The sequence below is a fragment of the Coccinella septempunctata genome, chromosome 3 (genome assembly GCF_907165205.1).
Source record: "Coccinella septempunctata chromosome 3, icCocSept1.1, whole genome shotgun sequence".
NCBI lineage: Eukaryota > Metazoa > Arthropoda > Insecta > Coleoptera > Coccinellidae > Coccinella > Coccinella septempunctata.
In genome coordinates this window covers 39635415-39652080 of record NC_058191.1, presented here as the reverse complement: position 1 = coordinate 39652080, position 16666 = coordinate 39635415, and the positions used below count along the sequence as shown (strand labels likewise).

Sequence of the window (16666 nt, the reverse complement as noted above, 5' to 3'; positions counted from 1 at the left end):
GAAGTGAGAGCGCCTTAGTTTCAGCTTGAAACCTATAGCTTTTATTCAGCAAAGGGCAACACATTAGTTGAAGCGCTGCGGGATATGACATATCAATTTTGAAGGTTGCGGTCCTAAAAAGTTGTTTCCCATTGCATCAGACATTCAATTGATACGAATTGATGACAATGGGAGTATCATGTAAAACCAAGAAGCCATTTCGTACCATACTTTACCTACTAGGTACAAGAATGCAGCTATCCAGCTAGCAAAACTGATCAACCGAAAAGTGGACAAAATTGCAGAAGAACAAGAATGGTTCTCAAGTCTGGGGACCTAGGAATCAATGTTTCAGAGGCAATCGGCCTACGAAATTTTGGGGCCCACTGCAACTCCTTCGAGAGATACCGGGGATAAAATAAATGTTCGCCAAGCACGCTAAATGAACGTACAATAAAAGCGAAATCAAGACATAAGCCAGGTATTACTCATGCAAATTTATGCCCGTAACCTGATGAAGGAAATAAATAAATTATATTAAATTAAAACATTATGAACACCAGGAACATAGGAACAGTTTGACGTTTCTGTAATTAGTTGAATGCATATAGAGAAAGAAAAGTGCGAATGGTGGCAAGAAATGATGAATAATAGGCGTATCTGAATCGATAACATCTTATGTACGTGTTCGGTCTTCACGAATGACAAGGTTTTAATGAAATCGCTAATTGTATCGGGTTTGTTACATTCAACGCTAATGGCTGAGATTCACCCACTCATCTCATGGTGTGAATGTGTGGTTATATCAACCTACAAGTTTTTCCTATAGGTGTATAACGGAAATTTGTCCACTTGGTCTGCATCTGATCAATTAATTGGTTGTTAACGAGGTTCTAGGTGTCGATATATCGATAACTAATTAAACAGAAATTCAAATGAAGTACGACTGTTCATACTAATAGGATGTCCTCAGCCCAGGCTCTGTTTCCTATTTCTTTCATCCCTGGATATTTTTGAGATGGCCTCATGGGCCAATTTATGTTTCATCAGTTGAAGAGGGTAAGATATGTTATGATCTCCACTGCCCTAGTTGGCTATCTTCTCATAGCTCCAATGATGCAAAAAAGCTAGCATTTGTATTATATCAAGGGTTTTTTCGCACTGTTCAAACATGGCTTGGCATGCTAGACTGTCACCCCATAATTCATTACTGAAAATTCGTTGACACCGATGATATCAATCTTGCATTTCGTCGTTTTTTCTTCAAACTGATTCATTCATTCATTGCTATATCCCGTTGCCGAGAGTAAATCTACAAAAAGACTCAAAAACAACACTATCGGTGTGATTAAACTTATAATTTCTTAGGGCTACTTGCAACTGTGTGCCCTCTTTTGACTGAGGAGACCCAACCGTGACCTACAGATCCTTCCACACTTCGGGCATGGATAGTCACCAACCAGATCTGGCCGCCGCTGTATTCTCCTTGAGTCTCCATTATAACTGTGGACCAAAGACCTGATCTGTGATCTGTCTAGCTCTAGTTGTTCCCAGTTATGATTGGAATTTACTGATTTTAGGGATTGATGCAGATTAAACCGCTTATATTGGCCTCCTGGTTTCCGAGCTCCCTCTGTGAATTCGCCATACAGAGCTATTTTGCGTAGGGAGTCTTATAACTTGCATCCTCAGAATGTGGCCGCTCCATCTGAGTCCGGCCCTCGTTACTTGAGTCTCAATTGTTGTACATCTCGCGCGCTGCAAGACTTCGGCATTTGAAACTTTGTGGAACCATCTGATGTGCATTATTTGTCTCAGATGACGTTGTTGCGTTTGTTCAAGCTTTTAACATGTCGCCTGTAGGTCGTACAGCTTTCGCTTCCTTAAAGAAGCGTTGGGAGAACCACTGCTTTGTAAACAGATATCTTGGACTTCAGATTGAGGTCGTGATTTTGAAACACTCTGTTATTCAGCTTCCAGAATGCCCGTGATGCCAAATTGATACGGTTGTGTATTTCCATGCGAGACCTAGTATTTTTTATGAAGCTTCCCAAGTATTTGAACTGCCCGACCTGTTCAAGAGTTTCATCCTCCAGTCTGATACCTGTTTGAAGGCTTTCTGACGGACCAGGATTTTGGTTTTGTCAATATTTCAAACTGATAGAAAACACTCCAAGCCTAGATTAAGAAATGCTGTAGAATTATTTTCTTGAATGGCGTGTCAACTTGCTACATGAATTTATGGTTAGAATACCCTTCACATTTTATTTTGTCCAATTGGAAACTTGAATCAGATCCGTCAAATTGAAGTCACGTAATATAACATCGATCTATTAACTCCGCTGAATTTTTCATTCCCTACCCTATCATGTGAACCAGTTGGCATGCCTCAGTTGTAATGATAAGCTTAAGGTATTATATATCCATGGATCGTGCATAATCTTTGGTCTCATTAACAATTGAAATGTTTTGGGTAAGTAATGTCGTCTATTAGTACAACAACGGAACAATACCATGTGTGTTATTAAATGCACGCGAGGACAGATCGCTGTTATTATATGTGGGAATTGACAGATGATCCCCTGTATAATTAATCTCTGCTTTCCAATTTCCAAGCCCCATTGCAGCGTGTACTGAAAAAATTATATCGTGGTGTGTGAAAAGGAATTTTTCCACCAGAACTAGGGGTTTATCAATACGTACACGAGCATTTCACGAAACTGCAGCAAACGTTCGTTATTCAAACTCCAGATTATACAGAGTGTCCTATATCTCTCGTTGTTCGGAAGTTGAAGTGTCTCGATTTCCGCAAAAACAAAGTCGAATAGAGTTTCCACCGTTCATCGACTTGTTGAAAAACAATGTATCCATAAATTTCGCGGGTTTCTCTGTGATTGACAAGAGCTGTAAGATTTCAGTCTGATTACAAATAACGATGAGAGGTTTCCCAATCACAGGATGTTTTCTCATAAGTCTCGTCAAGGATTTGAAAGGTCGTTGGTCACAAAGAATCCCTTCAATTTCATGTGAACTCTGTTGAACTATACTGAAATCAAATCAGAAAGATTCCTGATGTTAGATGCTGGGCAGCAATAACTTGCAGAAGATGCAACTAGTTTCAAATAAATTAGGGTTACTTATAGCTGTTTGAAACATAAAAAAGTCACAATTGATTTAGTCCTTGAATTGATGGAAAAAATAATTCATTTTGTGGTTATTTAGGAAAGAAAGAAAACTATATAGAAATTGAATCATTTCTTGAAAACACCGAAGGGTTAATGAAGCCATAGGTTCAGGTCAGCTGCTTCTGACCAATGGAAGATCGTCGAAGCTACTCTATAAATCACAATTATCCTTTTTCACCTCTTCATCAAATAGGATTTCTACGTTTCGGTTGTAAGGCGATCTTTTTTAGTTTTCGGCATCCCGTAAAGCTTTGTTGTATCATTATAAAGAAACCGACGTCAACACCCTGACAACCGATTAAGATATTTAGTGATATTTCTATCCCCCTGATGAAATATAATATAAACTGGGAAGGTAGAAAAACGAAGGCTGAAGGTTGACAAGAAAAAAATTCGAATATACGATAGTTGGGAACTGTATTTGATGGAAATTCATCTTGGATACATATCTTTTCAAAGTTCAACGTTATTCTCTATCAACAGAGTGGTGGTGTTTACCGACTTGGAGTTATACAAAATTTCAATGACCTGTTTGAATTTTAATTTCTTTGTGGTTTTATTTTTGGTTGAGAAAAAGTATTTTCCACTGGAAATAAGGAGAATTTTACGCCGATTCAAACTGAATTTGAATGCATTTCGAAGAAGGTATGGATCCCAATTTGAATTTTGAGGTGTTAATTCATTTTTAATTTTTTTTTCATGAATTTTCTTCCAATTAGGTATAGTTAGTTACAAATAATGTTTTTCGAAGTATGTTCATGCTGTCAGATTACTTTCTGACTTTGACATTCTGTCTCCTTCAAGTATATACAGGATGAGTCTTTGACTCGTACAAATATATTTACAGTAAATTCTTGAGGTCAAAAGGAACATTTTTTCTATGCCATTCTTTGCGATTCGATCTAAATAAAAAGATATTCCATTTTAAGTTTTCATAATGAGCTGTGCCACCTCTGGAAAAACAAAATACCTTCATAATAACTATATTGCTAAATCTGTGACACTATACATCTGTGAATCTTCTAAAAAAGGTTGCATTCGGTCAAAGTACCTACCCAATTTTTCGAATTTCACAGATATTTTTAATTTTTGAATATAAAATTTTTCGAAAATATGAAGGTTACTTTCGTTTAATTTTGCAAAACGTTCAAATATTCATTAGATAGCGTCCAACTTAGTTTCAAGAGTTTTGGGTTCATTGAATTTTCGGTATTTTTATGGTACGTAATGGTCATAATGAGAAAACTGGAAGACGTGGTTGATATCTTGTGTTCGAAAAAGATTCATCAAATAAATAAAAACTATATCCCGAAATTCATTTCATTCGACAAAATCGTTAGAGATAAAACTAAAAATAACAATTCTTTATGGTTTTTCAACAGCCTGTATCTTTTAAACCCAGCCGATTTGGGAAAAATGGTAAATGAAAAATGTGTTTCTTTTGACCTCAAGAATCTACTTTCGAAATATTTATACGAGTCAAAGACTCACCCTGTATAAATATTTCTTAATCAACCTGAAAAATCTGATGAACAAGATTTTCTATCACTTTACGTGTTTCGGTATCATTCAGATTCATCCTCTGCCTTGGTCATTATGGGCATAAATCTAGTCCAATAGAATTGTTTAAAGGAAAACACATAATAAAGGGGAATAAAATAACTTAAATTGCGTAAGACATAATGGGTTTAAAACATAGAATACAAAATTTATATCAGAATTCACGGTCTCATAACAACAACAATTCCTTAGCTGCATTTAATTTCAGTCAATCTCCGAGAAAATAAATACGAAATGCTAATGGGCATAACTAATCCGATAGTAAATTGTTAAAAACTCATTTGAGAAGACTTCTTGAATCGATTTATTATTCCAGTACCAGTCGTCAAATTACCATAATATGAATTATCGTTTCAAAATTTTGCATAACTATGTAATTGCTTGTTATAATGCTGCGTTAGATAAATCTTTGCCTCGATGAATTGATTGAATCTTGTATTTTTCCAATCTGGAAGAGAGTTTTCTTGTGAAACATTGGTGTAGAGTGAATACCTACAAGTACATCTGTTGATAATCATGTTTCCTACATCGAGGATGTAGGATTTTGCAAGATATTTATGAATCCTCTGTTGGAGCCTTACGAACTCACGTTAAAATCAAAGTGAATAGAAGAAATATTAAAAAAGTACAAACGAAAATGGAATAAAACTGCAAAGGCTTCATAAAATAACAGATTATATTCCAAGCTGGGAGCAATGGTATATAACTTTACGAACTATGAATATTTGGAGGAATTTCATGGAATAAAATTGTCCTGAATCGATCGTCAACACCCTTGTGAAACAGAACAATCCAAGTTTATAATTTCCGACATTTCTATCTCATCTCTATCGAACACGAAAGTTGCCATAACCTCACTTCAGTCCCCTCATACACGTGATGCGGTCTATAATACAAAATATAATCCGATTATCAGAAAAAACGTTGGCATTTAAGAATAATTGAGGCATTTATTCCGACCGGTTGAGCCAAAGAGTGGCATTTTCCGTTGCGAAATCCTTGTCAAGCTGTAGGGATGGGGAAAATCTACCCCCATGCCTCTCTCACCTATACCTTGGAGTCTTGTCGAAGTCTGAAAGAAATCTTTTATTCATTATCTAGTAGTGGTTAACATCTTGTAAAAGCGTTCAGTCGAGTTAATACGTTCTCGCAGAGGTACTAAAGGACCATTCAGTGTTTGACATGGGTCGTGAGTCTATCGTGAACTTTTGGAAGAAGTTAAAAGCGAATTAGCGTAGGTAGAAATGGAAAATATTGAATATGATTGGATTGTATGCACTGGTTAACTGATTCGTACGTTATTGTGCATCATACACGGGTTCTGTACGGTTCCTCCAACAACACAAAAACAGAAGAATCATGTACATGACTTGTATTGGAAAACTAGACCCTGGACCCTCTAGATCAAAAGCAAGATTTTAGATACTGAAGAGATTTCCAAATATAAAAGTGATAATTCACTGAAATTGAAAGAAGATTATGACCAAAAGGTGATGGTTTCTGACACTACAACTGGAAAAGGATTTATACAGGGTGTCCCAAAACTAGTGAATCAAACGTCACACCACGATAGAGTAGATCAAATACTATCGAATGACACCAACTTAGTTGAGCGAAAATGTACTGTTTCTGAAGAAACCTAACCTAAAGTTGCCGATTTTCGAACTATTTCTTCAACCACAAGGTCAATTTGTGATTAAGGATAGCGTTTTCCTCCCATATTATCACCCCTATAGAGGGGGTTTATTCTGAGTAATGAAAATAATAAAGAAAAAACGATTGTTTTAATTTACATTTACTTAGGTTATCGATTAACTACTTAAAATAATTTCAATTAGGGGAGATAAAAAAATCATCTTAGTTCAAAATAATTTAAAATCGATATCCTTTTTCACAAACTGGCCTGTGATTAAGAAAAATAGTTCGAAAATCGGCAACTTTAGGTATTTTAATAAAATTCTGATTATTTTGGAAACGGTACATTTTCGTTGAACTAATGTTGGTGGCATTCTATGATATTTGGTCTACTCTATCGTGGTGTGACGTTTGATTCACTAGTTTTGGGACACCCTGTATAAATAATGAAGTGTGAGTCCTTGACTCGTAGAGATATTTTAACAGTAGATTTTTGAGGTCAAAAGAAACACTTTTTTCCTATACCGTTTTTTCCGAATTGGCTCGGTTAAAAATATACAGGCTGTTGAAAAACCAGAAAAATTTTATTTTTAGTTCTACCTCACAAACGGTTTTATCGAATGATATTAATTTCGGATTATAGTTTTTCATTTACTTGATGAATCTTTTTCGAACACAAGATATCACCCACGTCTTCCAGTTTTTCCATTATGATCATTATGTACCATAAAAATACCAAAAATTCAAAGAACCCAACTCTTGAAACTAAGTTGGACGCTATCTAATGAATATTTGAACGTATTTCTCGTATTATGCGCCGTTTTCGAGAAATTCGATGTTCAAAAATAAAAAATATCTGTGATATTCGGAAAATTAGGTACTTTGGATGAATGCATCTCTGTTTTGAAGATCCACAGTGTCATAGATTTAGCTTGTTTTTCTTAAGGAAATTATGTTTCTCAAGGGGTGGCACAGTTCATTATGAAATCGTAAAATAGCTATATCTTTTTATCAGGGCAGAATAGGAAAAATGTTTTATTGGAAAAAGTGTTTCTTTTGACCTCAAGATTTTACTGTTGAAATATTTGTTAGATCAAAGACTCATCCTGTATAGATATCTCTTGCAATAATGTTGTTTGTTTCTTCGGTGGTTCTCACCCCTGTAAAGAAAGTTCTGGATGCCTGTTGAAAATCTATTTCTTCTTGTCTTTGTCATGGTCAAACCTTCAAATCATATTATTCATTTTTTCTTCTTCGTTTTTTTCTATTCTTTTTTGTTCCACATACAGGGTGTCCGAGGACTACGTGACTGTTTTTCAGATGAGAATAAAATGTATAAAGACGTTATACGACGTCCCTCGGCAAAGTTATGTAGGTACCTTTAAATGGTACATCTATAATTCAGTTTTTTTGAGGTAACTTCCGAACGACTCAACCGATTCCGGTAATCCTTTCAAATTTCAACACTTTCTCCACAAATCTTCAAAATCACCATGGACGGACTTACCCTAGCCAAGCATTTATTGGTCAGAAAATTTCTGTGCTTGAATATATCGGCGAAATTCCTCCATTTATCTATTTTATCATTAATTCTGCAGACAAAGGTATAACGGTACAACATTGCAAAAATGCGGCGTTTTTTATTTATATTATAAGTGAATATCGAATATTTCAGAACAGAAAAAATTTTTAAGTTCTTATCCAGAACTGGTGAAATGCTGAAATTGACATCAGCAACGCAGTATTCAAATGAATTTAATTTGTGAATATTTTCTCAGCGAAACGAATGACATTTCAATGCAAATTACCAAAGGTTCATTCATTAATTGAATAGTGCTCTTTGAGATTTCCTTCCTCTATAAGAAATTAATTTATGTGAACAATAAACGTCGTCAATTCGGACGTTTCCAGTCATAGAACCGAGACAGTCGAACAATAATTTGTTTGTCGTTCCATTTCCGTCAAAAAACGTCTTCTGGAGCTCAATTCCGGGCGTAAATAAATACGAAAGGAACTTTCATAGATTATTCAACATTTCAACATGGCGTCGAACAAATTACTTACACAAATTACCGGACTTGTCAGTGTGACACGCCTGACGTTTGAATGCGTTTCCCCCGGCACCGGAAGCTCCTCCATATTTGACGGCGATGGCCAGAAATTACAACGTGTCAAATTTTCTTTTGAGGCGATACGAACAAAAGCAAAATGGTCTGAGGGCGTGATGAAATCGAGTAGATCTGGCGAGTTGACGGGGAAATTCGAAGTGGATGGTTATTAGTGTTTATTCAATAGATTATCGCGGCCGCTGATTATTTTGAAAGGGAGAGAAGGAGACATTTCATCATTTCTATGAACTAAAAACGACAATCACGGATATTCTTAGAGAACAATGACGTTTCTCTCAGCGAATTGTATTATCCAGTCGCTGACTTCTATTTCTGTCAGTGAAAGAAAGCTGGGCCCATAACCTGTGAAAAGATTTTTGGAAATTGATAATTATCACTGGAGAAAGACTTTATTTTATTCACGCAACAGTTGATGAGCTCATTTATTTACAAATTCAAGAGACGAAACTTGTCAGATCATAACATTTCCCAAATATGGTCACAGATTCTTGAAAAAAAAATTAGGAGAGCTGTATGCCCCCTGTGTAGGAGTTAGAGCCTCCTGTAAAAAATGTTTTCTTTTTATGTCAGCTCAGAATGCGGTCATTCAAAAATCGCTGAATTTAGTACACAGGAATTTTATGATATGCGAAAGCTCCATAGTGCTACCTCTTTTGGCGATGGACCCCTTAAAATGCGTTTTATACAGGGTGGGTATTTGACTCGTACAAATATTTTAACAGTGGACTCTTGAGATCAAAAGAAACACTTTTTTCCTATATACCATTTATTACGATTTGGCCCTGATAAAAAGATATGGCCATTTTGAGTTTTTATAATGAGCTGTGCACCCTTGAAAAAACAAAATAACCTTTAGAATAAACCTGTGACACTGCACATCTGTGGATCTTTTACAGAGTTTATTCAGCCAAAGTACGAAATTTTTCAAATTCCACAGATAGTGAATCGTTTTATAGAACGAAAAAATATGAACAATACTTTTATTTTACAAAACATTCAAATATTCATTAGATAGCGTCCAACTCAGTTTCAATAGTTGGGTTCTTTAAATTTTTGGTATTTTTATGGTACGTAAAGGTCATTATGAGAAAACTGGAAGACCTGAGTGATATCTTGTGGTGCGAACAAAATTACCTAATCAAATAAATGAAAAATTATATTCCGAAATTCGTTTCATTCGATAAAACCTTTTGTGAGATAGAACTAAAAATAACATTTTTTTATGGTTTTTCAACCTCCTGTATTTTTAAAACCGAGCCGTTTCGAAAAAAATGGTTATGGAAAAAAGTGTTCCTTTTGACCTCAAGAATCTACTGTATTTATAGTATCTGTACGAGTCAAGAGTCATAGACTCACCCTGTATACATTATCCGCGTATTTGAATTCCTTGAACTAAAAATTGTAAGTTCGTTAGAAAGCTCATTCAATTGAAGAGCGTGTCTCTTGCAATTTTTCAACAAACGCAAGATTTTGAGAAAAATCTTAAAATGTGATTGAAGATTTAACGCATTTCGAGAAACATTGTGGCCCAGTAAAAAGTGTCTAACTTCATTGATTTTCGTATGAGCGTATTCTGAGATAAGAAGAAGAGACTATTTTTAGGACCGAAATTCAGGAGGCTATAACTTCGAAAGAGAGGTTCTTCAGGCAAAAATAAAAAATAAGAGTCCCCCAATTTTATTTCGAGAATGTGTGACCAAAGTTTGAAGTGTTAATTTCGGGTCACCCTGTATAAGGGGTGCACGATCGAAAGATTTAATGGATTGACTAAATATGTTCTAAGAATTGAGGACAAATTAAAGTCAAAGGATAGGTTTCACTAAACCATAGACTCCTAAGAGTTGAGCCTCTAAACTTCACAATTTAAGTTGACCCAACTTCTCACAATACCATGCTTCAGCTAAATTATTGTTCTAGTAGTAAAAAGATGTAATCTAACATAAACTAATTGAATTTTATAAATTTTGTCGACTCTAGAGCACTTGTTCGAAACTCTGTGAGGAAGTGAGGTCAAACCTACTTACATAATCTGGCTTTTAGTGAAAATGTGAAGTGAACAAACATTTAGGAAAAATCTTTTCCTTGGAACTGATGCTTGGATGAAAAGATTGCCATTTTTTTTCTTTGATATTTCTCTAAAATGAATCAAAACAATATCGAAGTTGACTCCATCACCGCTCCTTCAAACCCACATTCTTTCGTTCTCATTCGGAATGAATATCTGAGAATGAAAGTGATAGTTTCTACACTCGTCGAGGTTATTTCTTGTCTGGAATAATGTAACAGGTCCGCCAACAAGTTGTGTTAAGTGGTTTCGAGAAGACATATGGATTATCGGCGTTTATTCTGAAATGCACGAAATTTTCCAAATTCGAAATGATACTGAAGAGTATAATCAGTTGCTTCATGTAAGTTTTTTTATTTTTGTTCGTCTCTTTATTATTTGTTCCACCTGTAACCACTCCCTTGATCACAAAACAAGGTTCGGTATTATGATGGAATATTTATTTTAATAAATAAATTCACAGATGCCTGACAATTCTGTTTGCTGAAGCCAAGCCGCCGAAACCTACAATTCTAGTGACTGGTGGAGGAGGTTATATAGGATCCCACACAATAGTAGAGTTATTAAACGACAGTTACTCAATCGTGGTGCTGGATAATCTTTCTAATTGCTACGCCTTCAACGCCACAGAAAAACCCGAATCTCTCAAAAGAGTTGAGAAACTCACTAACAAGAATGTGGTATTTAATAACATCGACATTAGAGACGAGAAATCACTTGACAAAGTATTCAAAACCGTAAGTAATAAAAATTTTTGTGAGCTGTCATTCTCTCATTACAAAAACAATTTCAGTATAAGATCGGTGCCGTGATCCATTTCGCAGCCTTGAAATCTGTATCTGAATCAACGAGGAAACCTGTGGAATATTATGACAATAATGTGGCTGGAACCAACACTTTGATTCAAGTAAGTATTATTGTGTATGAGGACCTTTAGCACGTACGTTCAACTAAGAATAAGAGCTCATCATTTTGTCCGAATGTCTATAATTTTCGAATTTTGAGCAGCAAATGGACTCATGTAGACAATAAAATGTGTTTTTTTTATAATATTACAGGCAATGCAGAACAACAAAGTGAAGAAGTTGATATACTCTTCGTCAGCAACAGTTTATGGAAATCCACAGTACCTCCCACTGACTGAAAATCATCCTACGGGACAAAATATAACAAACCCTTATGGAAGATCTAAATATTTCACTGAAGAAATCCTGAAGGATCTCTCGTATGCTGATTCTGTAAGTTATTTTTATTCGTCAAAACACAACGTTTACGTTTCTTGAAGCTTTTGCTCAGAAGACTTAAAGAGCTACATTTTGGAACTTATTCTTCTGAATTTGTCAATTGGTGTAACTATTTCAAATGATAGCATTGAATTTGAAGGGCATATAGATCGATTTCGTGTCAGGAGTAGTGAATTTGAGCCTGTTTTAGCTCAGTCCTCTTTCTCTACTCATTTAATGTATTTTCATCAGGTTAATCTAACTTATTCGATTTAACTATGTACTATGGACATAATTAATAGATATCTAGTGTAAAATGTTTCGATAATTCCACGAAAAACTTGATCAAATTCGAAATTCAAGTATCAATTTTTTTATTGTGAATATCTTTCATATCAAAATAAGTGAAGCAAAACTTATGGGTCTGTATTCCATTCACACCAGAATTTGACACTTTTTCAAAGGTTTTTTCACTTCGTTAATCTCTCAATTCCTTTTTCTTTAGCAATGGAAGATAATTCTTCTGAGATACTTCAATCCAGTTGGCGCTCATCCAAGTGGACTTATTGGAGAAGATCCAACTGGCATCCCTAATAATTTGATGCCCTATCTTTCACAGGTGAGAAAATCTTCAACCTTCATACTTCATCCAGATTAAATACTGAAGTAATTGATGCTACTGTGTCTTTAAAGGTTGCAATAGGAAGAAGAGACCACCTCAAAATATTCGGTTCAGATTATCCAACTCCAGATGGCACTGGCGTGCGTGATTTCATCCATATAATAGACCTGGCAAGTGGTCACTTAAGAGCCTTGAAGAAACTGATGGATCCTGAATTCAGAGGATGTAAAGCGTATAATTTGGGAACGGGCAAAGGATATTCTGTGTTAGATTTGGTGAAGACTTTTGAGAAGGTCTCTGGAAGAAGGATCAATTATCAGATAACAGATAGGAGGAGGGGAGACTTAGCTACAGTATATGCGGATCCGAACTTGGCAGAAAAAGAGCTCAAATGGAGGGCTGAACGGTATATTGAACAGATGTGTGAAGATACTTGGAGGTGGCAAATGCAAAATCCGAATGGTTATCACACAGACGAAGAAGAATCGAATTGAACTTTGTTTTTCAATTCTACGAGGATTTTATTGAAGTTCGCTCTCTTCAGCGAATTTTTTCATAACTGCTACTTTCTGGTGAAGATGATGACTGTTGAAACTTTGGGTTGAGTTGAAGTGTCTCTCATAAATTAACTAAAATCCCAGAAAAGTTTTGGATCACTTACATTAATAACTGTTTCTTAGGATGTAACTTTCATAAAAAAAAAACTAAACTCTTCATAAATGTACAAGATTTTTACAATTACTGATACCTACATACCATGTACCTGCATACGATGACTTTAGATAAAGTAGATAATTGAGATAAGAACGTTTGAAAATGTATGAATCGAAACAAAATACTGTATATTGAAAAACAAACATAAAGTGGATTGAAAAAATCGTTAGTGTCCAGTTATTTCTTCAAACATCTATATTCCATATGCTCTTAATTTTGCTCGAAGCAGTTTTCACATTTCACAGGGTTATGATCGTTTTCCTTTCAAAAATACTAACTCCTCTTACGCCTGACTACAATTGAGATAGGCATTGATCGTGCAGTAAGATGTGTTGCCTAACCTTCTTGTGTATTGCCACCTGGTGATGGTTTATCATACTGTTCCAGTAGGGGTTCTACGCTAAATGTGAAAAAGGCGGGAGAAATTGCGATTTTTTCAGGGAAATAATAACAGTAAAAAATTGATAAAACCTTTATTCATATCAACTCAAGACTTATCGCTAAAACTCGAAGAAAAACCCAACAAGACACATCAAAGATAAAACATAAACGCTCCACTCCAAAGACGACAAATTTTCACAACGAGAAAAACTATCCGAAGCCTTCATCTTCAACTTCCAATGTTGCACCCCCGTTTCGATTTGGGCGCAGAGCCCCAAAGGTCTATAGCACTCAGTACCTTCAGGACATTTGGAACAAAACGGTCCAAACTCGTAAACGGGATTATCCTTGATCCCACCCGGGGGACCATAAAAACAGGCGAAGTGGATGGACTCGTTGGAGACGCTCCAAGCGCATCCTAAATGCGACGTGTAATCCGTCACTATCTGCGTGTAGTGCTCGTACCTATACGTTTCCTCCGGAGCCGGTAATTTCTGTATTATATCCGCGTTTATGTTGTTCACCTCGTCCGTCCACACGGTCATCATCTCTTGCCAGAGGGACGCCGGATCGCTTGTCGGATCTAGTCCAGATCTGTCGAAAATATCGATGGAGCCAAGGTTCTGTCCGAAGGTTTTGAACTGAGGGGTGACCAAACACGCGCTTTTATCTAGAGTGCATGTGTTGATCCAGCATTGCGCCACGGTTTCCAGGTCTCTGTTGTACTTTAGCGCTCTCATTTTGGCAGCACCAGGGGTGGTAGTCGCTGTGGTGGCCCTGACCTGGTTGTGAAAATGGGTGATGGTGAATCTGAGAGCTTCGCTCATTCGCATTTCTCTGCAATCTCCTGTGGGTGCACAGGGGGGTATTCTTTCGCAAGGCATCCCATTTGGTTCCGTGCAATTTTCCGAACTGCAGTATATGAAAAATGGCGCGTCTTGGCTTGTAGATAAGCGAGGAAGCAAGTAAAAGAGGCATAGGCGTAGAATGGAAAACATTCGATGTGGTCAACTCTGACATCCATTCGAAACATCAAAATTGACTAGTCGTTCACAGATTGCAGAAACAGTCACTTTTTCTGTGGATTCTTGAAGTGTTTCTATGATAACAGGGATGGGAAAAGCTAAGAACCATAGAGTTATTTAGCAAGCATGGGAAATGGGAAGTCCCAAATACCATAGATTTCCTATTGCTACCCCATTTTACATCTTCTTGGTAAAACTTACTGAATTATGACGAAGATAAATGAAAAATTATCAAACATAAATTATTTATTATTCCTAAATCAAATCAGTATAAATTCCTCACTTAAGTAAGGAATAGTCGATATATTTTGCACTCTAGGAAACATTGAATATTCACCCTTCATAAAAGGGGAATTAAATACTTTATTCTCACATTTGGTATCTTGCACGATGATTAAAGCTCTAGAATAATTACAATCAATATCTTTCTTCATTTGTTTCCTGATTCAGCTATACTTTTCTCCTGCTCATTCTCTTCATAATGAGGTTCTAACTTAACAGTAAAGAATAACGGTTCAGGTTCTTTTTCAACATTTGTACATTGACTACTCTTCTTTTCTTCTGTCTCAATACCTGTCAATATTGTTAGCATTGGAACTTTAGGAATGTTTTTATCTGATCTAGGTTTTCTTGGTTTCTTAATTTTCCTATTTTCATTTATATGCATGTTTCTCATGTGTCTCCACAAAGTAACCTGAAAAATAATGTTTGAATAAAGGTAACAATCCGACCTAACCATATAAGTTTTTTCTAAACATGATTTGGCTCTTCAACCATCGTTTTATCGAACATTTTTTGGAGTAATGAATATATTACTTACTTCATTCTTCAGAACTTGAGAACAAACACTACAGACTAGTTTAACTTCATCTTGGTTCTTTTCAGTGTGACTATTTGCAACATGTAATTTCAGAGAGCTTTTACGATTATACTCTTTTGTACACCCATCAAAGGAGCACTTGAATATTTCTTCTTTAGCCCCATGGGAAATCTCCAAATGCTGCTTCAAATTGCCGATTTTTGTAAACTTTTTATCGCAAATGTTGCAAGTTGGCCCTAAAATACATGACTAATGAACTTCAATATCGGTATATGAGAAAAGTCTGATTAAAGATGAAAATTTCCAGACAAACTTACTAGTGAATTCACAGTCTTTTTTATGAGTTCTGAAGAGACAATGATCATGAAATTTTTCTTTACAGAGACATTCATATTCCTTATGAGATTTCACATGTCGTCTGAATAAATGCAATTTTTTGAATTCCTTCAAGCAAATTTCACATCTGAAATTAATTTGGAGTATTTCATCAGAATATAAAATAGCATGAGTCTTTCGAACGAATACTTTCAACAGTTACAAAAAAATTCTCACCTGAATATTGGGAAATGTTCATTTATATGGTTTGCCAATTCACTTGAGGTTCGAAATCCTTGATCACATTCTTCACACTGAAATTTCCACCTGCGGAAGACATTATGCTTCCTTAACATGTGTTTTTGAAAGCTATTCTGTCTCATTCGAAGTCCACATCCTTCAGCAGGGCATACTATATATTTTATATTCTTGAAATGACTTTGCTCTTGGTGCTTTTTCAGAAGATCCTTCCTGTGATAAGATTTTTCACAATTCGAAATTTCACATTTGAATGGTTTCTACAAAACAAATATCATTCAAAGTATCTTTCAAGATATCTTAGTAGTTAATTATTTACCTCACCGGTATGAATTCTTTTATGATTTTCCAGTTTGCTCGGTCTGAAGAAAGACTTTCCGCAATCATCATATGTACACTTGTATTTTTTATTCGGAGGTTCTTCAGCAAATTCCGAATACGTTGTTGACACTGAAGAATCACTATCATATGTGGAAGAAATATCCATTCGATTGATATTTTGAACTGAACCCTCCATGGAATCAAAGTGATAAATTTTTAATATCAGAATACAGAAAATCCGCGTTTCAGATCTGAATTTTGCATCCCATTCGTGAACTTCCAAAAGTTTTAAAATAACAAACAATCATTTAAGCAGTTAGTTGTTGTCAAATAAAAAAGAGTTAGGTTAGGTATGTCTTTGACAGTCAGTGGCCTCAACCATAGACTAGGGGGGCAGAAACTGCACTTAGCAGAGAATAATGTACTCTTTGGTT

The 16666-nt window shown here is 35.7% G+C and overlaps 4 protein-coding genes across 4 annotated transcripts; 1 reads left to right on the top strand and 3 right to left on the bottom strand.

The window, feature by feature from the left end:
• Nucleotides 1-8073: 8073 nt before the first annotated feature.
• On the bottom strand, nucleotides 8074-10814 carry LOC123310170. Its single transcript, XM_044893581.1, has 3 exons — nucleotides 10681-10814; nucleotides 10513-10623; nucleotides 8074-8830 (listed from the first exon to the last, which is right to left on the bottom strand). Exons 1-3 carry the CDS (start codon nucleotides 10812-10814, stop codon nucleotides 8764-8766), a joined length of 312 nt encoding a protein of 103 aa, XP_044749516.1. The 3' UTR covers nucleotides 8074-8763.
• On the top strand, nucleotides 10722-13120 carry LOC123310169 (UDP-glucose 4-epimerase-like). Its single transcript, XM_044893580.1, has 6 exons — nucleotides 10722-10896; nucleotides 11017-11290; nucleotides 11347-11460; nucleotides 11612-11791; nucleotides 12282-12395; nucleotides 12470-13120. Exons 1-6 carry the CDS (start codon nucleotides 10865-10867, stop codon nucleotides 12890-12892), a joined length of 1137 nt encoding a protein of 378 aa, XP_044749515.1. The 5' UTR covers nucleotides 10722-10864; the 3' UTR covers nucleotides 12893-13120.
• Nucleotides 13121-13612: 492 nt separating this feature from the next.
• LOC123310428 (scoloptoxin SSD976-like) lies at nucleotides 13613-14377 on the bottom strand. The gene has a single exon (XM_044893894.1). The coding sequence runs from the start codon at nucleotides 14375-14377 to the stop codon at nucleotides 13613-13615; it is 765 nt and encodes a 254-aa protein (XP_044749829.1).
• Nucleotides 14378-14751: 374 nt separating this feature from the next.
• On the bottom strand, nucleotides 14752-16572 carry LOC123309340 (zinc finger protein 836-like). Its single transcript, XM_044892410.1, has 5 exons — nucleotides 16231-16572; nucleotides 15891-16171; nucleotides 15656-15801; nucleotides 15339-15574; nucleotides 14752-15212 (listed from the first exon to the last, which is right to left on the bottom strand). Exons 1-5 carry the CDS (start codon nucleotides 16426-16428, stop codon nucleotides 14949-14951), a joined length of 1125 nt encoding a protein of 374 aa, XP_044748345.1. The 5' UTR covers nucleotides 16429-16572; the 3' UTR covers nucleotides 14752-14948.
• Between the last annotated feature and the right edge of the window lie 94 nt (nucleotides 16573-16666).

Bases quoted from the DNA above. Each gene is read 5' to 3' on its own strand.
- LOC123310170 (XM_044893581.1), bottom strand. From the start codon at position 10,814: ATGTCTTCTCGAAACCACTTAACACAACTTGTTGGCGGACCTGTTACA. The intron at 10,624-10,680 runs GTGGGTTTGAAG...GATTCATTTTAG, and splicing joins CCGAATGAGAACGAAAGAAT to AGAAATATCAAAGAAAAAAA. The intron at 8,831-10,512 runs GTAAGTAGGTTT...ATCTTTTCACAG, and splicing joins TTCACTAAAAGCCAGATTAT to GTTATGGGCCCAGCTTTCTT.
- LOC123309340 (XM_044892410.1), bottom strand. From the start codon at position 16,428: ATGGAGGGTTCAGTTCAAAATATCAATCGAATGGATATTTCTTCCACA. The intron at 15,802-15,890 runs GTGAGAATTTTT...AATTAATTTCAG, and splicing joins GAACATTTCCCAATATTCAG to ATGTGAAATTTGCTTGAAGG. The intron at 15,213-15,338 runs GTAAGTAATATA...ATTATTTTTCAG, and splicing joins CTCAAGTTCTGAAGAATGAA to GTTACTTTGTGGAGACACAT.
- LOC123310428 (XM_044893894.1), bottom strand. From the start codon at position 14,377: ATGCCTTGCGAAAGAATACCCCCCTGTGCACCCACAGGAGATTGCAGA.
- LOC123310169 (XM_044893580.1), top strand. From the start codon at position 10,865: ATGATACTGAAGAGTATAATCAGTTGCTTCAT. The intron at 10,897-11,016 runs GTAAGTTTTTTT...ATAAATTCACAG, and splicing joins AGTATAATCAGTTGCTTCAT to ATGCCTGACAATTCTGTTTG. The intron at 11,291-11,346 runs GTAAGTAATAAA...AAACAATTTCAG, and splicing joins TTGACAAAGTATTCAAAACC to TATAAGATCGGTGCCGTGAT.